The sequence below is a fragment of the Hyperoodon ampullatus genome (genome assembly GCF_949752795.1).
Source record: "Hyperoodon ampullatus genome assembly, chromosome: 2".
NCBI lineage: Eukaryota > Metazoa > Chordata > Mammalia > Artiodactyla > Ziphiidae > Hyperoodon > Hyperoodon ampullatus.
Window position 1 is genome coordinate 33,041,841 of NC_136915.1, and position 25,987 is coordinate 33,067,827.

Consider the following 25,987-nt stretch of genomic DNA (forward strand, 5'->3'; position numbering starts at 1 on the left):
TCTGCATCGGGATGAGGGTGAGGGGAGCGGCCAGGCTAGGAATTTGGAAACAGCAGCCTCTCAGCAGTGCTTCACTGCTCCCCAAGGAGCAAATAATGAGAGTAGCACTGAGGTGTGATGCTGAAAGACAGCCCTGCAGATTTCCTGCTGACCTTGACTTCTTCTCCTGTCAGTACAGGTAGCTCGAACCTTGTCTTCTGAGAGCAGATGCTCTCACAGCCAAAGCCAGACCACCTGTTCTTGACCAGAAATGATAGTATTTGAAAGTAGAAGGAAAAAAGGGCCTCCTGAAGCGGGGCCTTCCTCAGAAGCCCGTCCAGTATTGGACCTGGCAGTTTGCTAGTAATTTTTCCGACACCCCATGTTTATTATCGCTGCTGGGAAGCTGAGAAAGGCAGGGAGAGATTACATCTGCTCACCTGTTGCTGTTCCTTTTGGGAGCCTAGGGATTTGGCTTCCGTTTCCTACCGTCTGTTTGCCATCCCTTCGCCCCCATTCTCAGTCTGCCCATGCAACTAGCAGGCTCTCTCCTCTGTGCCGAGGCCAAGGGATAGCCCTGCTCGACTCCACCGTGGGGGGGTGTGAGATAACAGTGCTGCTGATAGAAGCTGGTTTCTAATCCTCAGGACGCTTCTCAAGTAGAAGCACAAAGCCAGAAAGGGTTTCAGCAACTTCTGTGTAGGTGAGAGGACCAGGGTTCAGAAAGGCTGTGGTTTGCCCAAGGTCACACAGCATATCAGGTGGTATTAGGATCAGAACCCTGGCCTCTTGTGACAACCTAGAGGGGTGGGTTAGGGAGGGTGGGAGGGAGATGCAAGAGGGAGGGGATATGAGGATATATGTACACGTATAGCTGGTTCACTTTGTTATACAGCCGAAACTAACACAACATTGTAAAACAATTATACTCCAATAAAGATGTTTAAAAAAATTAATAAGTAATAGGAGATGCTGTACAGCAGAAATTAACGCAACATTGTAAATCAGCTATACTCTAATAAAATTTTTTTTAAAATAAAAGAACCCCGGCCTCTGGTAACTTGTTCCCCCGCTGCCAGCACCCACCCACCCCACCCCACCCCCCACCCCCCGCCCAATGCTGTCTCTATTAAGTCTGTGGCTTTATTCTTAAATTCCAGACCCTAAAAAGTCAGCCAGTCGCCCTGGGAGTCGGGCCGGGAGTCGGGCCGGGAGTCGAGCCAGCAGCCGGCGAGGAAGCGATGCCTCTGACTTTGACCTTTTAGAGACGCAATCTGCTTGTTCAGACACTTCAGAGAGCAGTGCCGCAGGGGGCCAGGGCAGCTCGAGGAGAGGGCTAAACAAGCCTTCCAAAATCCCCACCATGTCTAAGAAGACCACCACTGCCTCCCCCAGGACTCCGGGTCCCAAGCGGTAACACTGCACAAGCACCCCCAAGCCTCTGTCCACTTTGAATCCTGCTCCACACATTGGGTGTATATTTATTCTGAATGGGAGAAGTTATATTGTTAAAAGTGTAAAAGAATAATTGTGTTATGAAGCTGCCTTATTTTTTTTCTTTTTGTAAGTTACTATTTTCATGTGAATATTTATGTAGATAAAATTTGCCTCCTGGTAACCCTGTAATGGATGGGGCCCAGAAATGAAATATTTGAGAAAAATAAGCAAACAGATCAAGATGCAAATGTGTATTAAAATTTTAAAAAGCCTCTAAATAGGGTTTCTGTGCGGTGCAGGGTTGTAAACCTGCTTTATCTTTTAGGATTATTCCTAAATGCATCTTCTTTATAAACTTGACTTGCTGTCTCAGCAAGATAAATTATATTAAAAAAAAAATAAGAATCCTGCAGTGTTTAAGGAACTCTTTTTTTGTAAATCATGGACACCTCAATTAGCAAGAACTGAGGGGAGGGCACTTCTGACTGCTTTTTCCATTGTTTTTAATGTTGTGTAATTTTAGCTGAAGAGAGGGAACCTCATCTAGGTAATGTTTGCACATGATACAGCAAAAGTAGTTCATTGCAATACTGTCTTTGAATGCTGTTTCAGTACTAGGTGTTTAAAGGACAAATAGCTGCTAGAATTCAGGGGTAAATGTAACTGTTCAGAAAACGTGAGAACATTGGGGTTTTTAAGAGTCCTGGTTTATAACTTCCTATCCAACCCGGCCACCAATAACTCCTGTGCTCACCGGGACCCAGGCCGTCGGCAAGGGGAGACTCCTTGGTGGCATCATGAATTACAGATTTGTTTATCTGCATTTTTTACTATTTATTTAAAATGGTCGATCAACTTCCCACAAACTGAGGAATGAATTCCACAAGCCTATTCTGAAAATGTGGACATAAAACACTCGCTCGTCCTTTAAAGGAGTTCACCAGCACACTTGTTAAGAAGTCCCGTTTGCTTCCGTCTTTTTTTTTGTGCGTAATAAAGTTAGCTGACCAAGTGATCATGAAGAGGGGCTGTCTGGGGCTCCTGGTTTTTAGCTGCTGTTCCTCTTCAGCTCCGACCACGTTGCTGTGTGATTATCTCAATTGATTTTAATTGAGGCAGAAACTGAAGCTCTACCAATGAACTGTTTAAAAACAAGACACACTTTTGTATTAAAATTGCTTGCAGTAACAAATATTTTGTACTTCCTGCTTTACTTCTGAACCATTACCTTATGTATAACATATTACTCTTTTAGGTACTTCAGTGCATTATTCAAATCCAAATATCTTGATGGATAAATTATGGAGCTCATTAATAGATTTTTTCTTATATATTTTATCCTCATTAATTTTATTTAACAAGGGAACAAAAGATCAAACTGTTGTTAATGTAAATCTGTAGGGCTATCTGGCCCACTTACATGATTAAACAAATAACCAGTATGTAAGAAGATTTTTGTTTTAGAAATCACAGGTCCTGGGTTTTGAGAGAATGGGGCCAGTTTCCCACAGTATGCTGCTATTTCTGGTTAAATGGTAGAATTTCAGAGGTAGAAACAAAATTGGTCATCAAATCTTACCTCCTTTGTTTTACAGAAGGAGAAACGAATGGGAAAGTGGGTGAGAAAGTGATCTGCCTGAGATCACATAATGAATAAATGGCAGAAGAGGACCTTGAATCTAGTCCTCGGCTCCCTATCCAAGTCAGGCAGTTCTCTTCCCTCCAGTCCCTGGTTGGCTTTATAATATTTAGAACAGCCAAATATTAACTAATTCTGATGACAGGAATTAGACTAATAAATAACTAGAGGGCTTTCCTGGTGGTGCAGTGGTTGAGAGTCCGCCTGCCGATGGAGGGGACACGGGTTCGTGCCCCGGTGTGGGAGGATCCCGCGTGCCGCGGAGCGGCTGGGCCCGTGGGCCATGGCCGCTGGGCCTGCGTGTCTGGAGCCTGTGCTCCACAACGGGAGGGGCCACAGCAGTGAGAGGCCCACGTACCGCAAAAAAAGAAATAACTAGAGAACTTGAGAGGTAAGAGGGGTTGAACATCAGCCGCCTGTGTTCTTGATCATTAGGCCATACTCCCCTTGTGATAGGGGAATTTGGTAATATGGACACATGTTTGCCAAAGCTGTTTGAAGCCAAATATCCAGATTAAAAGGAATGTGCAGCCTGATGGATTCTGAAGGAAGTGCTTAGTGTATTCATGGAATTGAATAACTTCAGGCTGCCAGAACTTTGTAGGGTGGTGTTTTCACCCAAATCTGCTTCCCCCTCTCGGCCTCCTGGCTGCAGAAGCATGCTGAAAGGAGCTTGACTTCCATCTTCTCAAAGTCTGGACCATGGTCACTTGTTTTTCTTACCAAGTAATTCAGGTTTTCCCTCAGTCTTTGCAACAAAGCTCAGCTAGTGGTGCAATCTGCAGGAAGTGTATTTCCATTCAGTGAACACCTGTGTGCAAGACCATGTGGGAAACAGGGATGGCAGGAAAGGGGTTAAAACTGCAGTTCTGGGCTTCCCTGGTGGCGCAGTGGTTGAGACTCCACCTGCCGATGCAGGGGTCACGGGTTCGTGCCCTGGTCCGGGAAGATCCCACATGCCGCGGAGCGGCTGGGCCTGTGAGCCATGGCCGCTGAGCCTGCACATCCGGAGCCTGTGCTCTGCAACGGGAGAGGCCACAACAGTGAGAGGCCCGCATACCGCAAAAAAACAAAAAAACTGCAGTTCTGTGATACAAGTGCTAAATAAGTAATGCAAACTTGGTGTCTGCTAGGATAGATGAGGGCAGGTTCTGGGGCTTTGAATAACAATAGCTAACATGTATTGAGTGCTTCCTGTGTTCCAGTCACTGTGCTAAGTGCTCTGTGTATATTCTCATGTAATTCCCATCACAGTCCTACAATCGTGAGCCTTACTGACAGATGAGAGACAGCCTGAGAGAGGTTCAGTAACTTGCCCAAGGTCACAGAGTTGCCAGGTGGCTGGGGAAGCCCTTGTTTGACAAAACTTCCTCCAAGAAACCTTCCCCATGTCAGTTCCCATCCAGTTGAGTTCCAGGATTCCACTCGCAGATCGCCTGTCCCCACTGCCTCTGCCTATCTGGGCACTTTGCCAGCTCCTCTGTCCGAGCACAGCCTCTGTTTTGCCTTCAAAAAGACTGCATGTTCACCTGTCACCCCTGGGGTGACCCCTGGGAGCCACTAGAGGGCAGGGAGCTGGTCAGCTTCATCTCTGGCTCAGGGAACAGCACGGAGCAGCACTGCTGGTTTATGGGAATGTGAGGCCATTGTTTAAAGAGCACAGCCATCTCCACTCATCCTAAATTGAGATAAATGACTTCTATGAATCAGACCAGCACTGGGCTGCTTGCAGTCTTGCTGGGAGGCCAGCATTTTACAATACACAACTGGAGAATTACAGGCTAGATCTGAGACCTCCAATGATGTATGGACTCGGGAATGCAGAAGGATGCCCAGGGACAGTGAAGGGGGCAGGAGATTCAGAGACCCTGACCAACTCTGACAAGGGAACACCCCCTTGACTCTGCCCCCTGCCTCTGCATGCAGTCACCAAGCCCTGTGGATTTGCCCTCCTAACAGCCCTCCATTCCTCTAATGATTCTCCATTAGAGGATCATTGTCATCATCCCCTGACCCCTCCCATTACTGTACCTGTCTCCAACTGTGGGTGACTCCAATCTCACTCCCTCCAATCCATAGTCCCCTCTGCATCCAGGCTCTGATCTTGCCTTGAGAACGTTCAATGGCTCATCTGCAGCATTCTCATCCAGCTTTAGCAGCCTGGTGGAGGTTTACCTGTTGAGTAAAAGGAAGACTAGGCATGGACTTAAGTCACCAGCAAATGATTGGATTTAAGATTTGATATTTTTTAAGTTTGAAGTGATCTTGGGGAAATGTGAATTTTACTGGACATCATACCTTTATTTTGAAGTTTAATCTTGAACCCACGTTGGGACGCCATAACCATCTGCTGTCCAGAGCCCCTCACCTGGCCATTTGCCCCCCAGGCTCTCCAGCCTCCACTGAACAGCTCACCTGCATGTGCCCACCTGCTGCAGCCCAGCTCCAGCGTTGTGTGACCTGAGGGAAGTCCCTTAACCCTTGTGGGCCTCAGTCTCCTCGTCTGTTAAATGAGGTGGGGGAGGGGCGGTTAGGTATCTACCCTATGACAACGTGTGAGCATGAAGAAATGGTACAGAACACGGCTGGCACATGGACAGTGCTCACTGTCACCTGCCACTTTATGCTCCTGGGAGTCTCGGCCTTCGCACAAGCTATTTCCTCTGCCTGGAACATTCTCCTCCCACTGACCTTTCCTTCATCCCAAACAATTCCTTCCGGCCTTCAGAGCTCAGTCTAAGTGTCTCTTCCCCTCAGCGCAGCGCCTTAACTATAAACGAATAAATGCGGTGAGAAGGCGCCTAGGGAAGAGCAGGGTGTGCAGAAGGGGGCTAGTCAATGGAGGAGTTTCCGTGAGGAGCCTTCTCTCGCAAGCCGCTGAGGGCCGTGACAATTCAGATGCGCAAAGGCTCAGGAACGGCACCAGAGCTCCTTGACCGGCGGGAGGCGGGAAGCGGGTGCGCGTATCCCGCGCGCGGCTGGACAGGCACCGGGGTCCGAAGTGCGCCCAGCCAGACCTAGTGGTGGCAGTGCGGCTGCTGGAGCTGCCGGGGCGGCCCGCCGGAGGCGCCAGCCGGGAGCGCGCGGAAGCCAGGCGGGTGGGCGCGCCAGGAGCAGTGACGGAGCCGGCGTCAGGTGTCCGGGGAAAGAGCTCTCAGAGGCGCACGCAAGGGGACTGCGGGGAAGGCGCCAAGAGGCCAGCGAAGAGCTGCGGTGGCTGGGAACACGGGCCCGGCTGCTGGCAGAGGGATGTGCCCCACCCTCGGGCCTGCCTGTCACCCACGGGGCCCCTCTACCTCTAGACCCGACTGAGCCATTTCCGGTCCTGGAGCGACATTCGTGCACCAGGAGCGGCTGCCGGGTCACTCCTCGGGCCGGACCGAGAGTTGGGATGCCGCCCGGGCAGGGTGATCAAGGACACGCCCCGCGGGAGGGCAGGGTCCGATCTCCCCGAACCGCTCCACTACCCTGGGTCACCAGGCCGAGTCCCCGCGCCCGCCCGACAGCGCGGCCAGCGGCGGGAGGGGAGCCCAGGACGACCGCGAGGCCCCCGACGGCGGGGCTAGGGATTTCTCGCCGACCACCTACCAGCGGGTCGCATCTCACGGTCGCCAACACCTGGCATCCAGAGCCCCTTCCTGGGGCGTCTGTTCCTTGGCCTTGGTCCCGCCGCTGTGCCCCCATTGGTCGGGTCCGGAGGGGGCGGGACCCGACGGCTGCAAGTTGGACTGAGAGAGGCCACCTCGGCCCGGGGCGCGCGGCACAGACTGAGGGTCCGCGCCTCCCGGAGCCCGGCGGGAGCTCGCCCTCCGCCTCTGAGCTGAGCTGCCTCGGCAACAGCCGGACTGTCTGGCGCGGCGGCACAGACAGACTAGCCAACGGTCCCCGGTCCCCGGAGGAGCCCTTGCCCGAGGAGGTGCGGCCCCATCCGACTACCCGGAGCCACGACAGGCGCCGCGGGCCGGGCGCTCTAGGGACCGCGCTGCGTTCGCGGGGGACGCCCGCCCCGTCCCGCCGGCCCCAAGCCCGTCCCGCCTCTCGCCCTCGGGGCGGCCCCAGCCCCGGGCCCGGCCGGGAGCGGATGCGCGCGCGGTGAGGCCGCCCGGGTCCCGCCATGGCCGCGCGCCCCGGGCCGCTCTGGCTGCTGGGTCTGGCGCTGTGCGCTCTGAGCGGCGGCGGCGCCTCTGGCCCGCGCCCCTCGCCCGGCTGCTCGCAACGGCGCCTGGGCCCGCGCGAGCGCCGCGACCTGCAGCGCGAGATCCTGGCGGTGCTCCGGCTGCCCGGGCGGCCCCGGCCCCGGCCCCGCGCGCCGCCCGCCGCCGCCCGGCTGCCCGCGTCCGCGCCGCTCTTCATGCTGGACCTGTATCGCGCCATGGCCGGCGACGACGACGAGGACGGCGGGACCCCCGAGCGGCGCCTGGGCCGCGCCGACCTGGTCATGAGCTTCGTCAACATGGGTGAGAGCGGGCCCGGGGTGGGCGGCGGCGACCTAGCGTGAAGGCGCGTGGGGGACGGCGGGCCGAGGGGCCCCTCGGGGGCTGAGCGCGGGCTGCGGGGGCGTGTGCGCCACCTCGGGCAGGGCGAGCGCCCTGCTGGGAGCGGGGAATGCCCTCGTCGTGGACAAGGAACCGCGGGAGGGAAAACCGCCCGGGTCAGGGCAGCGAAGTCTCAGTGGGGTGGGGGTCGGTGACCGACAGATGAGGGATGTGAGTCCCAGAGGCGTACATTCACCCGCGGCCAAACACACCCGATGGTAAGATTCATGTAGTGTCAGGGGACGTGGGCAGTGCCAGGAAGACAGTCTCGTCCTGGGGGGACAGATGAGTAAACAGAGGCTGTGATGCTGTCACGTTGATAAGGGCGGTACTGAAGAGAAGGACAAAGTTCAGCGTGGAAAACCCTGGTCACGTCATCAAAGCACCAGAGTAGAGATGAGGACCCAGATGTTCTGAGTCCACAGCAGCCTCTTCCTTGGGCCACCCGGGGGTGGGGTGCTGCTGGGGGGTGGGACGGTGGGGAAGGAGTAGACTCTGAGCTCAGCGGGGCAGGGACTGTGGTCTTGTCACCCTGGGCTCACACCCGGGACTTGGCTTGTCATGGAATGAGTGTCCAGGCCATTGAATGACCTGATGGGCAGCTTGGACCCTCTTTGTCCTCCCAGGTAAAGCCCAGCTTTTCCTCTGCAGAATTATACTCCAAATCGTGGAGCCATTTACCCCTTAAAGTTCTCAAAGATTAACGTTTTCCATTACTAAACTCTCTTTAATCTACATTCATGAACATATGTCCCCCATCTGCTTTGCCTCTTGTCTGTGGCCAGTGAGGGGCAGGAGTCTGGGCTGAGGCAGACACTAGGCTGGACCTGGGGACCCAAGGACTACAGCTCAGCCCCAGGTGGGGAGAGCTTTGGGACCCAGAGCAGGGAGAGGACCCTTGCCATGGTCACCAGCCTCCCTTCACCTACAGCACCGCTCTTGACCCTCCCAACAACCCTGTGGGCGACATGATATTCATCCCCATGTCCCAGATGAGGACAGTGAGGCTCAGAGAGGCAGTGTCTTGCTCAGGACAACGTGGCCTCTATGTGGCCAAGCCAGGACAGGCCCAGGTTGTTTGGCCCTCCATCTAGTGCTCAAGGAGGTGACATTTCTGTGTCAGGAGGGCAGGCTTTCAAGGTGGAGAGAGCTTTCAGAGGGATTTCGGCAGAGGAACCCAGGGGTCAGAGTGACAGTAAGTTTTGTGGGTCTTCAGCCATTTGCCTCAAGGAGGCCTGTCCCCCCCAAACCAGAGCTCGTGATGGGCTCAGGTGGGGGAGCGAGCAGCAGGAGGCAGCTGTTAACCTCTGCGGAAAGCCCAGTGCCAGGCACAGGACTTGGGCTGGCGGGTTCTAGATACCACCTTCCTGGTTAGAGGGCAGGGGTGGGGACTTGGGACAGAGGCGACCACATGTGGAACTGAGGCTGGAGCTCCGTGCTGGGGTCATGCTGACCCCGGGCTCAGGACCAAGAAGAGCTGTGGATGCAGTCACCCTGAGAATGCCTCCAGGGGAGCCGTCCCTCTGAGTGAGTCACCGCCTAGCCCATGTCCCTCTTCCCCCAGCATCCCCTGGGGCAAGGGGTGCACAGCCCTGATGGGAGCTGCTGCTGTGAGTCGAGCAGCACCCTGAGCTCAGGAGGAGCTGGTTGCCCTCCTGCTTCTGCTCTGTGATCTTAGGGAAGTCCCTTGCCCTCTCTGAGCCTCAGATCTCTCCTTGTAAAATGGGGCTCCTAGCGATCCATCCTCAGAGTTGTTGTGTGATAGGTTGACAGAGGGGGAGGGGCAGAAAGTCAGCCCCCTTTTTAGGGTGAACCTGGCCCTGGTCAGTGCTGATACCAGACCCTCCCAGCTGCTGCTCAGCCTTGGTGTGGATGTGATGGAAATGTCACCACATGTCTTATAGACATGTGAAACCCAGAAACAGATTTTTAAAGTCAACCAAAGGTGTTTCTATCTGGTTTTGAATAAAAACTAGCATTTGAAGTTCCATAGTCCTATAAATACTCATTTCTTCCATGCAGCAACTTGTGAAGCTGTTTTACCAGCCTCATTTCATGGGCTCAGAGAGGTTAAATAACCAACCCAGGGCCACACAGCACATCCATGGCATCATCCAGGCCGTGGATTCCGAATCCCAGTTTCTTCCCACACCACCTCTGTGTGTTTCATGAAGATCTAAGGCCTCTGATGCTGTGGATTAACAAGAAGATCTTTGTTCAGTGGAAGCCTGGCCTGTGGGCAGTCCAGCCAGCTGTCTGAGGGCCTTCTTTATTCTCACGTACTAATTGCACTAGTAAAACTCCTTCAGTTCGAGTAGTTTTAACTGGTAATTACCTAGGCTGATGTGGGGAATTAGAACCTACCAGGATTGTTTCCTCCTTTGGAGGCCCCGGCTCCAGGCCCCTGAAGGTCAGCGGCCCCTGAACCACAGTGGAGTCTTACAGCAGAGTTGCTGTGGCATTAGCGCCCATGACAAGGCTCCCACACCTGTTGGCTCCAGCTCCACCTCTGCTATTGGCCTCATCAGCTCCTGAGCAGCCGGCCGGGCCTGGTGCTTGCCGGGCCCCTGATTGTCAGTGGCACCTGTAGGACCCAGAGGCCTGGGCCTGCCATCCAGGGGTCAGGCCTCTGCTTTTGAGCAGATGCTTTAGGAGCCGTGTCGTGACTGACAGGGCCTGTGTTGGGGGCCAAGGCTGCGGTCAGAGCTGGGCCCTGCCTGGCCTGCTCGATCTCCGCCTGTGGACTCTTGGCTCCCCTTGGCCAGGACACAGTGACGGGGCCGGTGCTCTCGAGGAGCAGACAGAGCCTGTCCCTGGTGCCGCCTGAGCTCAGGGGAGGAGGCCCTGATCTGGGAGGCAGCGCCCAGGTTCTTGTCCCTCCTGGGCCTGCCGTGGACTCCTGCACGTCCCGAGCCACATCCCTTCCCTTCTCTGGGCCTCTGCTTTCCTGTCCAGTCCACAGCGATGGTGTCAGAAAAACGAGGTGCCTCCCAGCTCCGGCCCTGTGGCTCCTCGGAGACAGCTTCTCACACCACCACCACCCATCCCTCCGCCCAGCTCGGTGTGACTGGCTGGACCCTTGAGGGCCTTAGCTGGCCCAGCCAGCCCTGAGGGAGGAATGAGGCAGCAGAGACCACCTCTGCATGTTCCTCCTGAGCCCTTCTCCGCCTCCTCTTTTTGGAGCACCAGGTGCCCATGCTCTAGAGTGAGAAACTGAGGCACAAACAGCACTGCAGGCAGAAGTGTAGTCAGAACTGGATGAGCCATCTTCACTTTTGTCCTGACCCTTCCCTGGACTGGACTAATTCACTCCCATGATCCTGGGTGGCTGAGGACAGGGGTGCGGATGAGCTGAGGCTGTTGGATTCGGGAGATGCAGGGCTCAGTGCGAGCGAGGGACCTGGCCCGGGTCCTGCTCAGCCCCCTGACCTTCACCTCCGTGAGCCCCAGGGTCACTTTCTTTGATTCTTTAGTAGGCAATTCTTACATATTTTCCTGAATTCACTCCACAAATTGTCATGTAACACCTGCTCTGTGCCAGGCTCCGTTCTAGTTCCTGGAATATAACAGGGAATGAAACTAAGTCCCCCCCTTGTGGAGCTGACCTTCCAGTGGGAGAGAGAGACAGATAACAGTACATCAGCCACAAGGTGATTGTCACGTGGTCTAGACAGTGACGCCTCTCTCTGGAAACGGGGAGTGGATGGACAGTGGGAGGGCAGGCAGGACTGGGCTGGGGGTTCTGACCTGGGACTCAACAGAATTTGCATCTTGACTCCACCCACTGCTCTCAGTGTCATCTGCATTTTCAGTCCACCTCTAGGAACCTCAGTCTTCTCCTCTGTAAAATGGAGATACTCACCGTACCCACCCTAGGGGCTGTTCAGGGATTGTGTGAGATGACACCCAGTGGTGACCACATGCCCAGAACCTCCATGTCTGTCCTTTCATTTCATCTCACATTTACTGTCACATCTTTGTTTAATAAGAGGACAGTGAGGCTCAGAGAAGCTAGGTGGTTTTCCCAAGGCCACACAGCTGGTCAATTCCCTGCCTGCACATCTTCTGCTCTTGTCCTACACCGAAGTGGCCTCTCCCCCAGTCCAGGGGCCATCGTTAGGTGCAGTACATGCTGCTGAATGTGACTGTGTTGAATGTGTGTTGTAAACTGAGAATCCTGTTTTTAAAGTGTCTTTATTGCTTTGGGGTTTACAAATAATGCATGCTCATTGTACAAAATTCAGACCACAGAGGAACATATAACACGAGTGCCCCTGGGAACCCTATTTCTACCAGCCAATCTCCTCAGGCAGCCACTTTCTGATTTCTATCACAAAACATTCCTTTGATCTGTTCTTGAACTTCGTGTGAATGGAATCATACAGTACCTACTCTGGGTCTAGTCTTTCACACAACATATTTTCTTGAAATTCATCCATGCTTTTGTTATGTATGTTGTTCTCATATAAATGAGTTGTTTGCATTGCAAACCATTCTTATTAAGGGACATTTGGGTTGTTTCCAATTTTTGGTTGTTCATAAAGCTATCTGGACGTGCTTGTACACATTCCTCTGTGGATATATTAAACCTGGATTTTCATCCTGACTCTGCCACTGGGGAGCTGTGAGACATCACACAGTTTCCTTTTAAAGTCTCCGCACCTCATTTCCTCACCTTTAAAACAAGGTTCATAAGGGCTACCTCCCAGGGTTGTGTAGGACTAAGTGAAACATGCAGTCAGGCCAGCCTCATGCCTGCCACACGGTAGGAGAATAATAAACGGGAGCTGATATATTGCGTCCTACTTCCGTGCCTTTGCTCACATTGTACCCTCTGCATAGAATATACTCGCCCCCATTTCTTCTTTTAAAAGGGATGGGCAGGGCTTCCCTGGTGGCGCAGTGGTTGAGAGTCCGCCTGCCGATGCAGGGGACACAGGTTCGTGCCCCGGTCCGGGAAGATCCCACATGCCGCGGAGCGGCTGGGCCCGTGCGCCATGGCCGCTGAGCCTGCGCGTCCAGAGCCTGTGCTCCGCAACGGTAGAGGCCACAACAGTGAGAGGCCCGCGTACCGCAAAAAAAAAAAAAAAAAAAAGGACTGGGCAGGGTTTTCCATAAGTCTCACTCCTCCTACTGCTCCAGCCCCGAAGAGACAGACTCCTTCCATGATTAGAGCCCTCAGCCTTGCTCGTCTGGATTCCTTAGGATTCTGCCTGTCTGATCTGGGGGCACATCTAACCCCTCTTTCTGCTACTCCCCAGGACACCATGAATAACCTGAGAACAGGGACCAAATATGCGTCTCATGGCAACCCCCAGACTGTACCCCCTGCCCCCGCATGGCCACAGGGCAGCCTGGCAAAGTTGAGGGAAAGAGGAAGGCAGTGGGAAAGCAGGGAGTGCCCAGAGCCAGGCGAAGGAGGCTGGGCCTGGGCGGGTGGCACAGAAGCAGGGTCAGCCTCCCCGTCTTTGCAGACACCCTGTCCCTCCCCTGGGACCCGAGTCCCTGCAGGACTCTGCCTGGAGGACAGTGGCCTCAGCAGGCCACCTCTTAGCCACCGGTTCATGAAAGAATCTTGTGAACAGGTGACCACCCTCCCATCTCAGAATTGCCACCCAGAGGTAGTCCAGGGCCACTCATTTTACATGGGCTCCAAGTCTGCAAAGTTCACGTCAGGTTAATCCAGGCCCCTAACCTGACACATGACCCCCAGCAAGTCCCTGCTCCCCTGGGCCTCAGTTTCCCATCTATGCAGGGTTGCCCCGAAGGCCTTTCCAGCTCCCACAAAAGAATGTGTCCCCCACCCTCCCTGCCCACTGATGGGGCTCCTCCAGGGCTGAGGCACAGGGTGGGAGGACACCCGCCGCTCCTCACGGGCACCCATTCTCCACGGGAGAGAGGGGATGTGTCACCGTGACCACGTCTTTCTGGAAAGCCCCACAGTTCAGGTCTTTCCTGGGTTTGAACTGGAGGAACCGCATCCTTCTTGCTCACATCTCCTTGGATCTATTTTTGGCCTTGGCGGGCTTGATGTGGTGCAGTGGGCAGGTTGTTCCCTTTTAATTTGGGCTCTGAAGCCGGCCGAGGCCTGGACCAGTAATTATAAGCACAGAGCCATTTATGGAAACAGCTCTTGAAAAAGTCAGTAATGAGAACTGACTAAAAATACCCCCAGCAGTGAAGCGGGGGGCCTGCTCTGGGCAGCGCTGAGATTCCTGGGCGGGAGGAAGCCCTGAAGAGGCAGAACCGGGAGGTGATGGATTCTGCAGCTCACTCGGGACCCGCACGGGCCGCGGAGACCCGGGTGTTTCCTTAGGTCTGAGGGGCCCCTGGGCCTTGTTACCGGCAGGACCAGCCAGACGGGCCCAGCCCATCTGCCTCTGGGGCCCCGAGGGAGCCTGTCCTCCACCTCGGGGTCCGGGCCGTGAACGGAGGCGAGTCCCACAGTAAAGTGAGAACGTGGGTGGCTTGGGTTGGAAACCCTCGGTGACGCGGAAGCCACTCCCAGACCAGCAGGACGCCCCAGCCCAGGGGCTGCGCTGCTGGATGCTGAGCCGCTGTCCTGGGGACCAGGAGCCCTTGGGATGAGGGGCCGGGCATCCCCTCTCTGGGCCCCCGGGACACGAGGGGCTGGACGAGCAGACTGCTGAGGCCTCCCGTTTCCACCCCACACTGTTCAGTCTCTGTCCTCAAATTGGTCACCGTCCAGAGGGCAGATGAACCGGGGACGGGGACCCCCGGAACAGGGAAAGGGAGAGACCGGCAGGCTGATGTGTGTGGGGTCAGAGGCGGGCGAGGGGACTTTCACAGGTGGACCGAGAAGAAAGTAGCCTTTATACCTGGCGGAATGGGGCAACCCCGGAGAGAGCGGCTTCGAGGAGGGACTCCAGGGGGAGGGTGCTTGCACCAGAAGGCCCAGGAGGCCGTGAGGATGGGCAGGGCCAGCCTGTGTGGGTGAGGGGCGGTGGCTGGACAGCAGAGCCAAGCGTAAGACCCTCCCATGGGCCCTGAGGGGCTGGGGAAGGGTTTGAGGGCAGGAAGGACTGTCAGGTCAGAAGATGCCATTCTGTCTCTCTTTCTAAAAACTTTATTGAAGTATGATTGATTTACAGTGTTGTGTTAATTTCTGCTGTACAGCAAAGTGATTCAGTTATATATATTCTTTTTGATATTCTTTTCCATGAAAGTTTATCACAGATGTTGAATATAGTTCCCTGTGCTATACAGTAGGACCTTGCTGTTTATCCATCCTGTATATAATAGTCTACATCTGCTAATCCCAAACTCCCAATCCTTCCCTCCCCCATGCCCCCTTGGCAACCACAAATCTATTCTCTATGTCTGTGAGTCTGTTTCATAGATAAGTTCATTTGTGTCATATTTTAGAGTCAACGTATAAGTGATATGGTATTTGTCTTTCTCTTTCTGACTTACTTTGCTTAGTATGATAATGTTTAGGTCCATCCATGTTGCTGTAATGGCATTATTTTGTTCTTTTTTATATATATATACCTCATCTTCTGTATCCTTTCATCTGTTGATAGACATTTAGGTTGTTTCCATGTCTTGGCTATTGTAAATAGTGCTGTTGTGAATATAGGGGTGCATGTATCTTTTCAGATTATAGTTTTGTCTGGATATATGCGTAGGAAGAGAATTGCTGGATCATATGGTAGTTCTATTTTTAGTTTATTAAGGAACCTCCATACTGTTCTCCACAGTGGCTGCACCAATTTACATTCCCACCAACAGTGTAGGAGGGTTCCCTTTTCTCCACACCCTCTCCAGCATTTATTATTTGTAGACTTTTTAATGATGTCCATTCTGACCAGTGTGAGGTGGTACTGCATTGTAGTTTTGATTTGTATTTCTCTAATAATTAGTGATGATGATTATCTTTTCATGTGTCTATTGGATATATGGCTTCTGTATGTCTTCTTTGGAGAAATGTCTATTTAGGTATTCTGCCCATTTTTTGATTGGGTTGTTTGTTGGGGGTTTTTTTGTGTGTGTTATTGAATTGTATGAGCTGGTTATATATTTTGGAAATTAAGCTCTTATTGGTCCCATCATTTGCAAATATTTTCTCCCAGTCCAGTCCATAGGTGGCTGTCAAAGGTTCCTTTTTTTTTTTTTTTTTTGGCTGTGACGTGCAGCATGTGGCATCTTAGTTCCCCAACCAGCAATCGAACCCAAGCTCCCTGCAGTGGAAGCACGTAGTCTTAACCACTGGACCACCAGGGAAGCAGATTCCATTCTCTTAATAGGCATGCTGAACTGGAAGAAGAGGGTGTCTTTTGAAACAAGATAAATTTTAGTCAGAAACAAGACAGATTTGGGTTGTCTCAGTGACTCTAAATTTGGTCCAGGGCACAAAAATAGCCCAAGCCTTTATTGGTGTCAGGCTGGCGGATACAGGGTGTGACATCTGGAGATCTAGCCTTTGTGGAGGGTGCAGCCCTCAGATGTGGGAAGGCAGAACATGGACGGTGGCCGTGATGGTGGAGGCTGCCTCTTGCCCCCGGCAGGCTCTTCCTGCAAATGTGGGATCTGGAGGCCTTTTTATCAGAGGCTGGAGGAGAAGGCCGAGGGTCTGAAACTGCTTATTTTCCTAGAGCCACAATAAAGGGTTAAGAAAGTAAACACTCTGACTGCTTCCCCAAGCGGAGCTTTGTAGAAAAGAAGGTACCTGTGGAACCAGAAGTGGCATTGTGCGTCCCCAGTGCTGGGCCCATCCCTCACCGCTCAGGTATCTCAATGGAGCTGGATGTCAAGAGTCTCTGTTGGCTTCAAGAAACTACAAGTGGCTTCCAACCCACCTTACAGGGTCATGAAGTGTCATAGCATCAGCAAGAGTTGAACTTTATTAAATTCTTCCTAGGTCACAGAACTTCTTTAAATCACTGTGATGAATTCTTGAAGGCTGAGAAGTAGGATTTATTGTACATGAACTGGCCTTGCTTGTCACTCCAGCCTCATCTTGGACACCTAGACCCTGGACCACTAGAATCCAGCCCTGTGGACCTCCTGGATGTTTCTCAAAGATTCAGGGCCTTTGCATTTGTGGTTTCATCTGCCTGGAAGGCTCTTCCACCACCTCTTCACGTGACTGCTTTTTCTTCCTCCTCCAGACTTGACTATTTATTTCCCTCATTTAACCAGGGTTTAGAAGAGTGAATTGATTCCTAACATTCTGCAAAGGCAGTGGTTCTCAGTCTCCCAGGAGACATTTGGCAATATCTGGAGACATTTTTGGTTGTCACAGCTGGGGAAGGGAAGGTGGTGCCACCGGCATCCAGTGTGCAGAGGCCAGGGATGCTACTAAATAGTCTACAATACACTGTACAGTCATCCACAGCAAAGAATTATCACCCACAACAAAGAATTATCTGGCCCAAAATGTCAATAGTGCCAAGTTTGAGAAATTCTGTCCAAAGATGACCAACGCTGCTGCTGCTGACCTAATGGATGTTAATATACGTGATACTTTTCCATCTATTACAGTTCTCTCTGATGCTCAAATTGTCCCTTCCATGGCTCTTATGAAGCCTCTTCAGGTTAGCTTCAGAGTACTTTTAACTCTCTCCTAGGAGGTTCAGGGAGCTTCCTTGCCTTCTGGGATGAGATGTTCCAGGCTGTGCTTATGCGTTTCCTGCCCTGGGTCAGAAATGGGTCATTTCTCTAAGAGCCCTGGTGCTTTGTGGTGGAGTTGATCATTTAAGACTACACTCGGGGGCTTCCCTGGTGGCGCAGTGGTTGAGAGTCCGCCTGCCGATGCAGGGGACACGGGTTCATGCCCCGGTCCGGGAAGATCCCACATGCCGCGGAGCGGCTGGACCCGTGAGCCATAGCCGCTGAGCCTGCGCGTCCGGAGCCTGTGGTCCGCAACGGAAGAGGCCACAACAGTGAGAGGCCCGCATACCACAAAAAAAAAAAGACTACACTCGGGGCATTAGAGCTCCCCACTGTCCCTCCTTGGCCACCATTTCTAGGCTTTTTCAGTGGACAGAGCTAGGGAATATGTATTTTCTAAGAGAAAAAAATCACGAGTTCAAACAAATATTTCCTTTTTTAAAAAAATTATTATTATTATTTTTTGGCTGCACTGGGCGGCATGCAGGATCTTAGTTCCCTGATCAGGGATCAAACTGGTGCTCCCTGCAATGGAAGTGTGGAGTCTTAACCACTGGACCACCAGGGAATTCCCCAAACTAATATTTCTTCTTCTTTTTTTAAAAAAATATTTATTTATTTTATTTTTGGCTGCGTCAGGTCTTAGTTGCCCCACGTGGGATCTTCATTGCAGCATGTGGGATTCTCTGCTGTGGCGTGCGGGCTCCTCTTTATTTGTGGCCCACTCAGTAGTTGTGCAAGCGAGCTTAGTTGCCCCGCGGCATGTGGGATCTTAGTTCCCCAACCAAGGATCAAACCTGCGTTCACTGAATTTGAAGGCGGATTCTTAACCACTGGACCATGAGGGAAGTCCCCAAATATTTCTTTTTTTTTTTTTTTATTGCGATACGCGGGCCTCTCACTGTTGTGGCCTCTCCCATTGCGGAGCGCAGGCTCAGTGGCCATGGCTCACAGGCCCAGCCGCTCCGCGGCATGTGGGATCTTCCCGGACCAGGACATGAACCCGTGTCCCCTGCATCGGCAGGCAGACTCTCAACCACTGCGCCACCAGGGAAGCCCAATATTTCTTTTTTTTTATTTTTTTTTATATTGGAGTATAGTTGATTAACAATATTGTCAGGTGTACAGCAAAGTGATTCAGTTATACATACACGTGTCTATTCTTTTTCAAGTTCTTTTCCCATTTAGATTATTACAGAATATTGAGCAGAGTTCCCTGTGCTATACAGTTGGTCCTTGCTGGTTATCTGTTTTAAATATAGCAGTGTGTATATGTCAATCCCAAACTCCCAATCTATCCCTCAAACTAATATTTCCAATTCAAGCTTAGGATTATAGACTTACTTAAATTCTTTTTTTTTATATTTTATATTTCTATTTTCTTTTGCACTGAATAATTTGGTCCTAACAACATTAATATGATAGTCGTTTACTTTATCCTACAAGTATATATATATAACTTATATATATTATATATATAAATATGTTATATCCTACACGTATAATAGGTGTAGAATAACATCATCATAGCAATATGATTACTGAAAAATTAAGATTTATTTTTAGTTTATTTTGTCCTTAAGCTATCCCACTAGGGATATACAGTCAAATTACTCTGTTTGAAAATAACTTGAAATAATTCCTCACTGTGTGGGTAAGCCACCAACTCAATATACCCACCATTTATTTACTTTATTCTGCATTTTAGTCTTAGGTATTACTCTTTGTTTTTTGAATTATTCTTGTTTTATACTTATGTGAAATATTTACAAAATTTACAAAGCAAGGGACATTCAGAGAGGCCTGGCTTCCATGCCTGTCTCCTACACTCTGTCTCTGTTCTCTTCCTCCAGCAAAAGATAATTACATTTTTTAAGTTGAAATATAGTGGACATATAATACTATGTTTCAAGTATACTACATAGTGATTTGACATTTGCACACATTATGAAATGATCACTGTAAGTCTAGTAACCATCTGTCCCCATACAAAGTTATTACAATATTATTGACCATATTCTTTATGCTGTATATTACACCCCATGACTTATTTATTATAATAACTGCAGATTTGTACCTCTTAATCCCCTTTACCTATTTCACCCACTCCAACTATTTTTTAATTAATTTATTAGTTTGTAGTTTATCTCCGTTTTAAAAATACAATTACATATATACGAACCTATGATGTGTATGCATTTTTATAATATTTTTATTTTGACCTGTTCTTAGATAAAAGGTATATTATCTGTACTGTTCACCTTAGTTCTCTTTAAAAAAAACTGTCTCCTGGAGATCACTTTATTGCAGAATATAGATGATCTCTTTGTTCTAATTTACAGCTGTTTAGCACCCCATCATGAAGAAGTACCATGGTTCATTTATTCCATCTTCTGTTGATAGACATTTGGGTTGTTTCCAGTCTTTTTCTGTAACAAGTTACAAAATTGGGTCATAACAAATAGTCTTATATGTACATCTTTTTATATTTTTGTGAGTGTGTCTTTGGGACAATTTCTTAGAAATGAGATGTTTGGGTCAAAACATGTATAATTTTGCTAGATATTGCCAGATTCCCCTTCATAGGGATTATGCCATTTTGCGTTCCTGCCAGCAATGCACGAGTGCTTGATCCAGTCTTAGAGTGTCTTTCTGGGAAGATTTCTCCAAAGTACCACATCTAAAGTAAGCCCACACTGGGGGCTTCCTTGGTGGCACAGTGGTTGGGAATCCACCTGCCAATGCAGGGGACATGAGTTTGAACCCTGATCCAGGAAGATCCCACATGCCACAGAGCAGCTAAGCCCGTGTGCCACAACTACTGAGCCTGCGCTCTAAAGCCCGTGAGCCACATCTACTGAGACCACATGCCACAACTACTGAAGCCCATGCACCTAGAGCCTGTGCCCCGCAACAAGAAAAGCCACCACAATGAGAAGCCCACGCACCCCACAACAAAGAGTAGCCCCCACTCACTGTAACTAGAGAAAGCCCACATGCAGCAAGGATGACACAATGCAGCCAAAAATAAATAAATTAAATAAATAAATTTATTTTTAAAAAAATAAAGTAACCCCACACTGAACTGGAACTAAAGGTATAACTCCAATTTTTAAAATAGATATATCCAGAAAAATAGAAATAAATACAGATGTGTGTTTATGCATGGGTTAGTATACACACATATATTTCCTAGCTCTGTCCACTGAGAGCGCCTAAAAGCATGACACTTTATTTTAATGAGTACTCCCTGTGCTCAGAGCTTGGTGTTTAAATCCCCATTCTATAAATGGTAAATGAAATGAACCAGAGCTCCTTGGAGAAGTTACTGATGTCAGCGGCGGGGAATGGGGAATCACAAGATGGGCCTGGAGCATCTGGTGGTGCCAGACAATTAGGAAGTACTCAAAAAAAGGATGGGGAGGGGGGCATGTCAAAGGGACAAGGGGCCCACACAAAGATGCTCCCAATGGGCAAAGCTAGAACAATCTGAGCAACAGTTGTATTGGATTATAACCCATAGAATAAATGAAATATCCATGAACCCATAATGATATAAATAAATAACAGAATAATTATGGGAAGAAGAACAAGTCTTCCTTTCAAAAGAATTCCAATTAATAAAAGTACAGGGAGGGGCTTCCCCGGTGGCGCAGTGGATGAGAGTCCGCCTGCCGATGCAGGGGACACAGGTTCATGCCCCGGTCCAGGAAGATCCCACATGCCATGGAGCGGCTGGGCCCGTGAGCCATGGCTGCTGAGCCTGCGCGTCCGGAGCCTGTGCTCCGCGACGGGAGAGGCCACAGCGGTGAGAGGCCCGCATACCGCAAAAAAATATATAAATAATAAATAATAAAAGTAGAGGGAAAGAAGGAAATAGAAAATCACTATTGCAGATATTGCAGTAATAATTGCTAAAATTAGTGGGCAAAAGTTTGAGGAGAAATATACGTGCAAATCTCAAAATCTCTCCCTAATGATATTTATTATTTCCAAAAGAAAAATAATGACATTACAGTGAAGATACCTGGCAGATACCACCTTAACCAAAGAATTAGTTACCATCACTAGTAATAATACATATTGACATTATATCACCCAATTTGACGTGCTTAGAAGAGGACACAAATTCCAAGGTGGATTTCTCCAAAATCCGTAACTTCAATCTAATAATGAGAAAACATCAGCTAAACCCAAATTGAGGGACAGCCTACAAAATACCTGACCAGTGCTCTTCCTAAGAAAGGGCATGAAAGACAGGGAATGGCTTAGCACTTGTTACAGGTCAGAGCACATCAGGGAGACCTAACAATGAAATGTGATGTGGGATCCAGGATTGAATCCTGGAACAGAAAAAGGACATAAGTCGGAAAACCGGCAAAATTCTAGAAAAGTCTGTAGTGTACTTAATAATATCGTACCAATATCAATTTCCTGGTTTTGGTCATTAAGCTGTGCTTTGGTTATGTAAGATGGTTATCATTAGGGAAAGCTGGGTAAAGAGTATATGGGGGCTTCCCTCGTGGCGCAGTGGTTGAGAGTCCGCCTGCCGATGCAGGGGACGCGTGTTCATGCCCCGGTCCGGGAAGATCCCACACGCGGCGGGGCCCGTGAGCCATGGCCGCTGAGCCTGCGCGTCCAGAGCCTGTGCTCCGCAACGGGAGAGGCCCCAACAGTGAGAGGCCCGCGTACCGCAAAAAAAAAAAAAAAAAAAGTATATGGGAAGTTTCTTGCACAATTTTCTCTGAATCTAAATAATCTAAAATTACTACAAAATAAAGTTAGAAACATAAAGTAACCCCACACGTCCTCCCTGCATTATCCGCAATCCCACCTCTCTCTTGGTGTCCTTCACACGGCTCATCACATACAATGACTTTGTTTGTTCACTCTTTCCTACCTGACTTCCCCCCTGCACATAAACTTCACAGGCACAGGGCCACAGTTTCCCCAGTGCCTAAATACTGACTTGTGTTCAATAAGCACTGCTTTCAAATGTGTTGCATACACAAATTAATTAGTATTCCTAAATGTGCCCGGGAAAAATGAAGGGAAAAGTGAGTGTTCTAGAAGACCTCCAGAGCATGAGAAGGCAGCAGAGTCAGGCACTTCTCCCACGTGCCCAAAGGTGAACTTATAGGACCCCCCCACCCCCACCAGATTAGGAATTCCTACCCCAGATTCTGCAGAGAGGGGGAATAATTTACTATCCTCTTGCTTCAAACATCAGCAGTCCCCCCAGGACGACCACAGAGAGCGGATTCTTGGCAGGACTTAGATGGCCAGGATCCAGAACATAGGCCAGGCAGGGAGCACCCCTTTCCCTGCACCCCCCAGCCTGTCTTAATCTGCCAGGGGACCCAGGAATGAACTTCCCAATTCCACAACCTGCAGCAAATTTTACCAGGAAAACCCAAGAAATCACATTGTGCAGACCTTGGCCTTTCCCCTAAATTCCCTCTACAGAGCATCCCACAGTAGCAGCGGGGCAGGAAGCAGGGAACTGCCAACTCCAAGGTGGAGGGCTTATGCTGTTTGGTAGCCTTGGACGGTGGAGGGCCACTGCAGTGAAAAGGAGCCCAGATGGGAGCCAGGACTCCTGGGATCTGTCTCCACGTGTGCGTAAAAGTGAGAGGAGACTGTATGCAGTGATCTGTCCTTTGAGCTCTGATGTTTTGGAATCTTCAGCACTTTCATAAAGAAGGGGTCAGTTTTTGCATTGTGCCCGAGCTGGAACACAGTGGACGGCACCACTGGCATTGCTGAAGGGCTGCCTCTCCAGGCCTGGGCATGTTTGGGAGATTCCAGACTTTGATTATAGGGGAAGGTGGAGGCTGGGCATGAATGTGCACCAAAAAGGAAATGCTCCTGAAAAATAGGTTAGAAGCATTTGCTGGACCATACCAAGTGCGGCCACAGTAGCAGACAGGGCTTTTTACACTTTAATTTCAATTTCATCTCTGTATCAAACATTTTGCAGATGTGGATTCCGAGGCCCACAGGATCGAGTGTCTTCACAAAGGTCAGGCAGGTGGAAAGAAGGCAATTTGAAGCCATTCAAATGCCTTTCAGATGCATTGATATATTTTTATTTTATATAATCTTTCATTTCATACTTTTATTTAGAGGAAGAAAACTGAATGTCTCTCTTTTCTCTTCCATGGCTTTGGAGTCTCACACATGAAACTCCCGATGGAGCTGGCAGGATGTTATTACTTTGATATGTCAGTTAAGTTAGGAAATTAGAGGTCAACACCCCTCCCACCTCCTAAGGAATGGCCATCCCTCCTATCCCATGATCCCTGTCCTTTTTGAAGCCCTTTCCCAGCCTTATGTGGAAAGGATCCTAGGATCCCCACTTCCCAGATGAGCAGACTGAGGCCACCCAGGGTAAGTACCTGATTGCTGACAGGGTCAGGGCTGGGACCAGAAGCCCCAGCTGCAGGTCAGAGCATCTACCCTTCTCAATGCTGTTTTAGTGGCTAAAGCAGGGGCAGCCAGCCCAGGAGCTACCATAGGGGACGTCCAGGTCCCAACAAATGCTGTTTCTTAACACCAGCTTTTGAGAAACATCTTCCCCTAATCCACAGAAGCAACTACTGAAAAGCTGTACATTCACGTGGTTCCAGCAAAGAAAGGGGGTGCTCTCCTTTGGCTAGCTACAGTAATGTCCAGTTTAATGATGCATCCCAGAAGTTTTATCAATTTCCAATGAAAATCATTTTCCTAAAAATGTCCCACCTCTAATGCTTGCCTGGAACACTGGGACAGGCAGTTTCCTGTGCTGGAACTATTGGGCAGGGGTGGGGGGTTGGTGGGGGCAGTTATCGATTTCACGAATCCACAGGACAGCAGATTGGAGCTGAGGTCAGTCCAGGTGAAGAGGGCTCGACCCAGCACTGGCGGGCCCCCAGGTCAGCAAGGGAGGAAGGCCACAGAGCTTGGTGCCTGCAGGAGCTGGGAGGTTTGTGGTTGTTCCCTCAGTCCTGGATCCAACATGAGTCAGTGTCAGGCCTGCAGACAGAGGCTCCCAGTGACCCACCAAGGGTCACCCACTGTGCCTTGGGGTCAGATATACTTAAGAATGCTTTGAGAGGGGTCGGGCTCAGGGCGTGGCTAAGTGACCCCTCCTTATTCTCGGGGCCACACCCCGTGACAGCCAACAGCCTGGACCTATTTCATCCTGCAGATCAGGGATGCTTACACAGCCATGTAACCGAGGTGGTCTCTGCAGTTACCAAATCCACAGAAATTGTCCCCAAAGCTCTGTGTGTGAGTGTGTAGGGAGGAGGGGACTCTTGTGATATTCATGGCGAGCATCACTCGGCAAAGGTCCAGAACCCTGCCCTCCACATCCTGCCTCTGTGGGAGGACCCAGATCCGTCCTGTGTCATGCTGCCCCTGAAACAGTGTGGCTTGTAGGTGGGCATTTGCTGCAGGTCCAGCACCCTGTCAGATGATGGAGGTTCTATTTCCTCTCCTCCCTGGTCAGGGGATGAAACGCCCATCTCCTGCCCAAACATGTGTCCACTGGCCCCGCCCAGCACAGCTGTTTGCCCATCCATCACCGGACCAGGTCACCACCGCAAGGACAGGAAGTGCTCCCACATCCGCCTCTGCCACCAGCCTGGTGACTTGTGGTCTCTGAGTCCAGTAGCCAGAGAGAGAATTTTTAAAAAGACTCACAGACGTGTAATTAAAATCTCAGTGTTAGTTTTGGGGGAAGGCTCTGGGAGGCTCCCGCCCCTGCTTTGCGGAAACACAGATTTTTAGTGTTTGAAAGTGACAGGAGGCTAAAGTGAGACGCTCTAAATATACTGTCCTGGGCATTTCCGGGCAGCTGAGGAAATATGGGGTTTATTCTGCTCCTGTGGTCTCTCGCCCAGACTGTTAGAGCAGCCCTGCCACTGGCCTGCCTCGGGTCCCCTCCAGCCTGGGCTTTACCCTCGCCTCCACAAATAGCTTCCACTCTACCCTCAAACCACACTCCCTTGCTGCCCAGAGCCCTGACCCCCCACTGGCCAGAGCACAGCCCACGCTCCGAGGCCAGAATTCCAGCTCTCTGCAGTCAGGCCACAGCCAGACTTATGCCCTGAGCCGCACATTGCGGGATGGTGGGCGGCCCCAGCACCTCACACCTGTGCAGGACCTCTGCCTAGAATGTCTTCTCCCCAACCTTGTCCACCTACCAAGACTCAGTCCCATCCTTCAAGGCCAGTTCAGGTGTCACCTCCTCCGGGAAGCCTGCTCAGATCATGCCATGGGACCCTCCAGCTTCCCCAGCACTTGACCCAGCATCTCCAGGAGCTGTCATCCTACCTCATCTCTTCCTGGTTCTTTCCATGTCTCCCTCCGGCCCCCTTCCTGCTTCCCCTTGTTCCAAAAAGGGTCCTGCCATCCTTTCACCCTTTGCTGGGTCTTATGGCTGTTGTTTTCCCTGCCGGTGCTGTCGTTCCTCGGCTCTAGGCCTTTGCTCAGGCTGGACCCTGCCTCTGCAGCGTCCTCCTCCCTTGACATCGTGGCAAATTCACTCTCACCCCTCAAGGCCCAGCTCCAAAGCCCTCTCTCCCCTCACAACTCCCATCCACATACCGGCTGACTCCGGGAGCCCAATCCTGCTCAAGTGTACTCAGCTATGTCCCTGCTGCCACCGTGGCCCTTTTCTGCCTTGGGTCTGATGTCCATCTCCCCAGAGGAGGGACCTGTCCTGTGCCCCATCTGTGGGTCCCAGAGCCAGCCCAGCAGGGTGCTGAGTGGGGCAGGC

General features: G+C 50.9%; 2 protein-coding genes across 5 annotated transcripts in view; both read left to right on the forward strand.

Moving 5' to 3' along the window:
* Positions 1-2,826, forward strand: part of MACF1 (microtubule actin crosslinking factor 1) — a gene marked incomplete at its 5' end in the record, with an annotated part of 343,134 nt that extends 340,308 nt beyond the window's left edge. For all 3 annotated transcript variants that reach the window (XM_079698746.1, XM_079698745.1, XM_079698747.1), the window contains one exon: positions 1,140-2,826. In XM_079698746.1, the coding sequence (XP_079554872.1) occupies positions 1,140-1,396 (257 nt within the window). In that variant the 3' untranslated portion in view covers positions 1,397-2,826. The remainder of the gene's footprint in view (positions 1-1,139) is intronic.
* Positions 2,827-7,169: 4,343 nt separating this feature from the next.
* LOC307048196 (bone morphogenetic protein 8B-like) overlaps positions 7,170-25,987 on the forward strand; it is a gene marked incomplete at both ends in the record, with an annotated part of 31,531 nt that continues 12,713 nt past the window's right edge. For both annotated transcript variants that reach the window (XM_079697138.1, XM_079697139.1), the window contains one exon: positions 7,170-7,512. In XM_079697138.1, coding sequence (XP_079553264.1) covers positions 7,170-7,512 — 343 coding nt within the window. The remainder of the gene's footprint in view (positions 7,513-25,987) is intronic.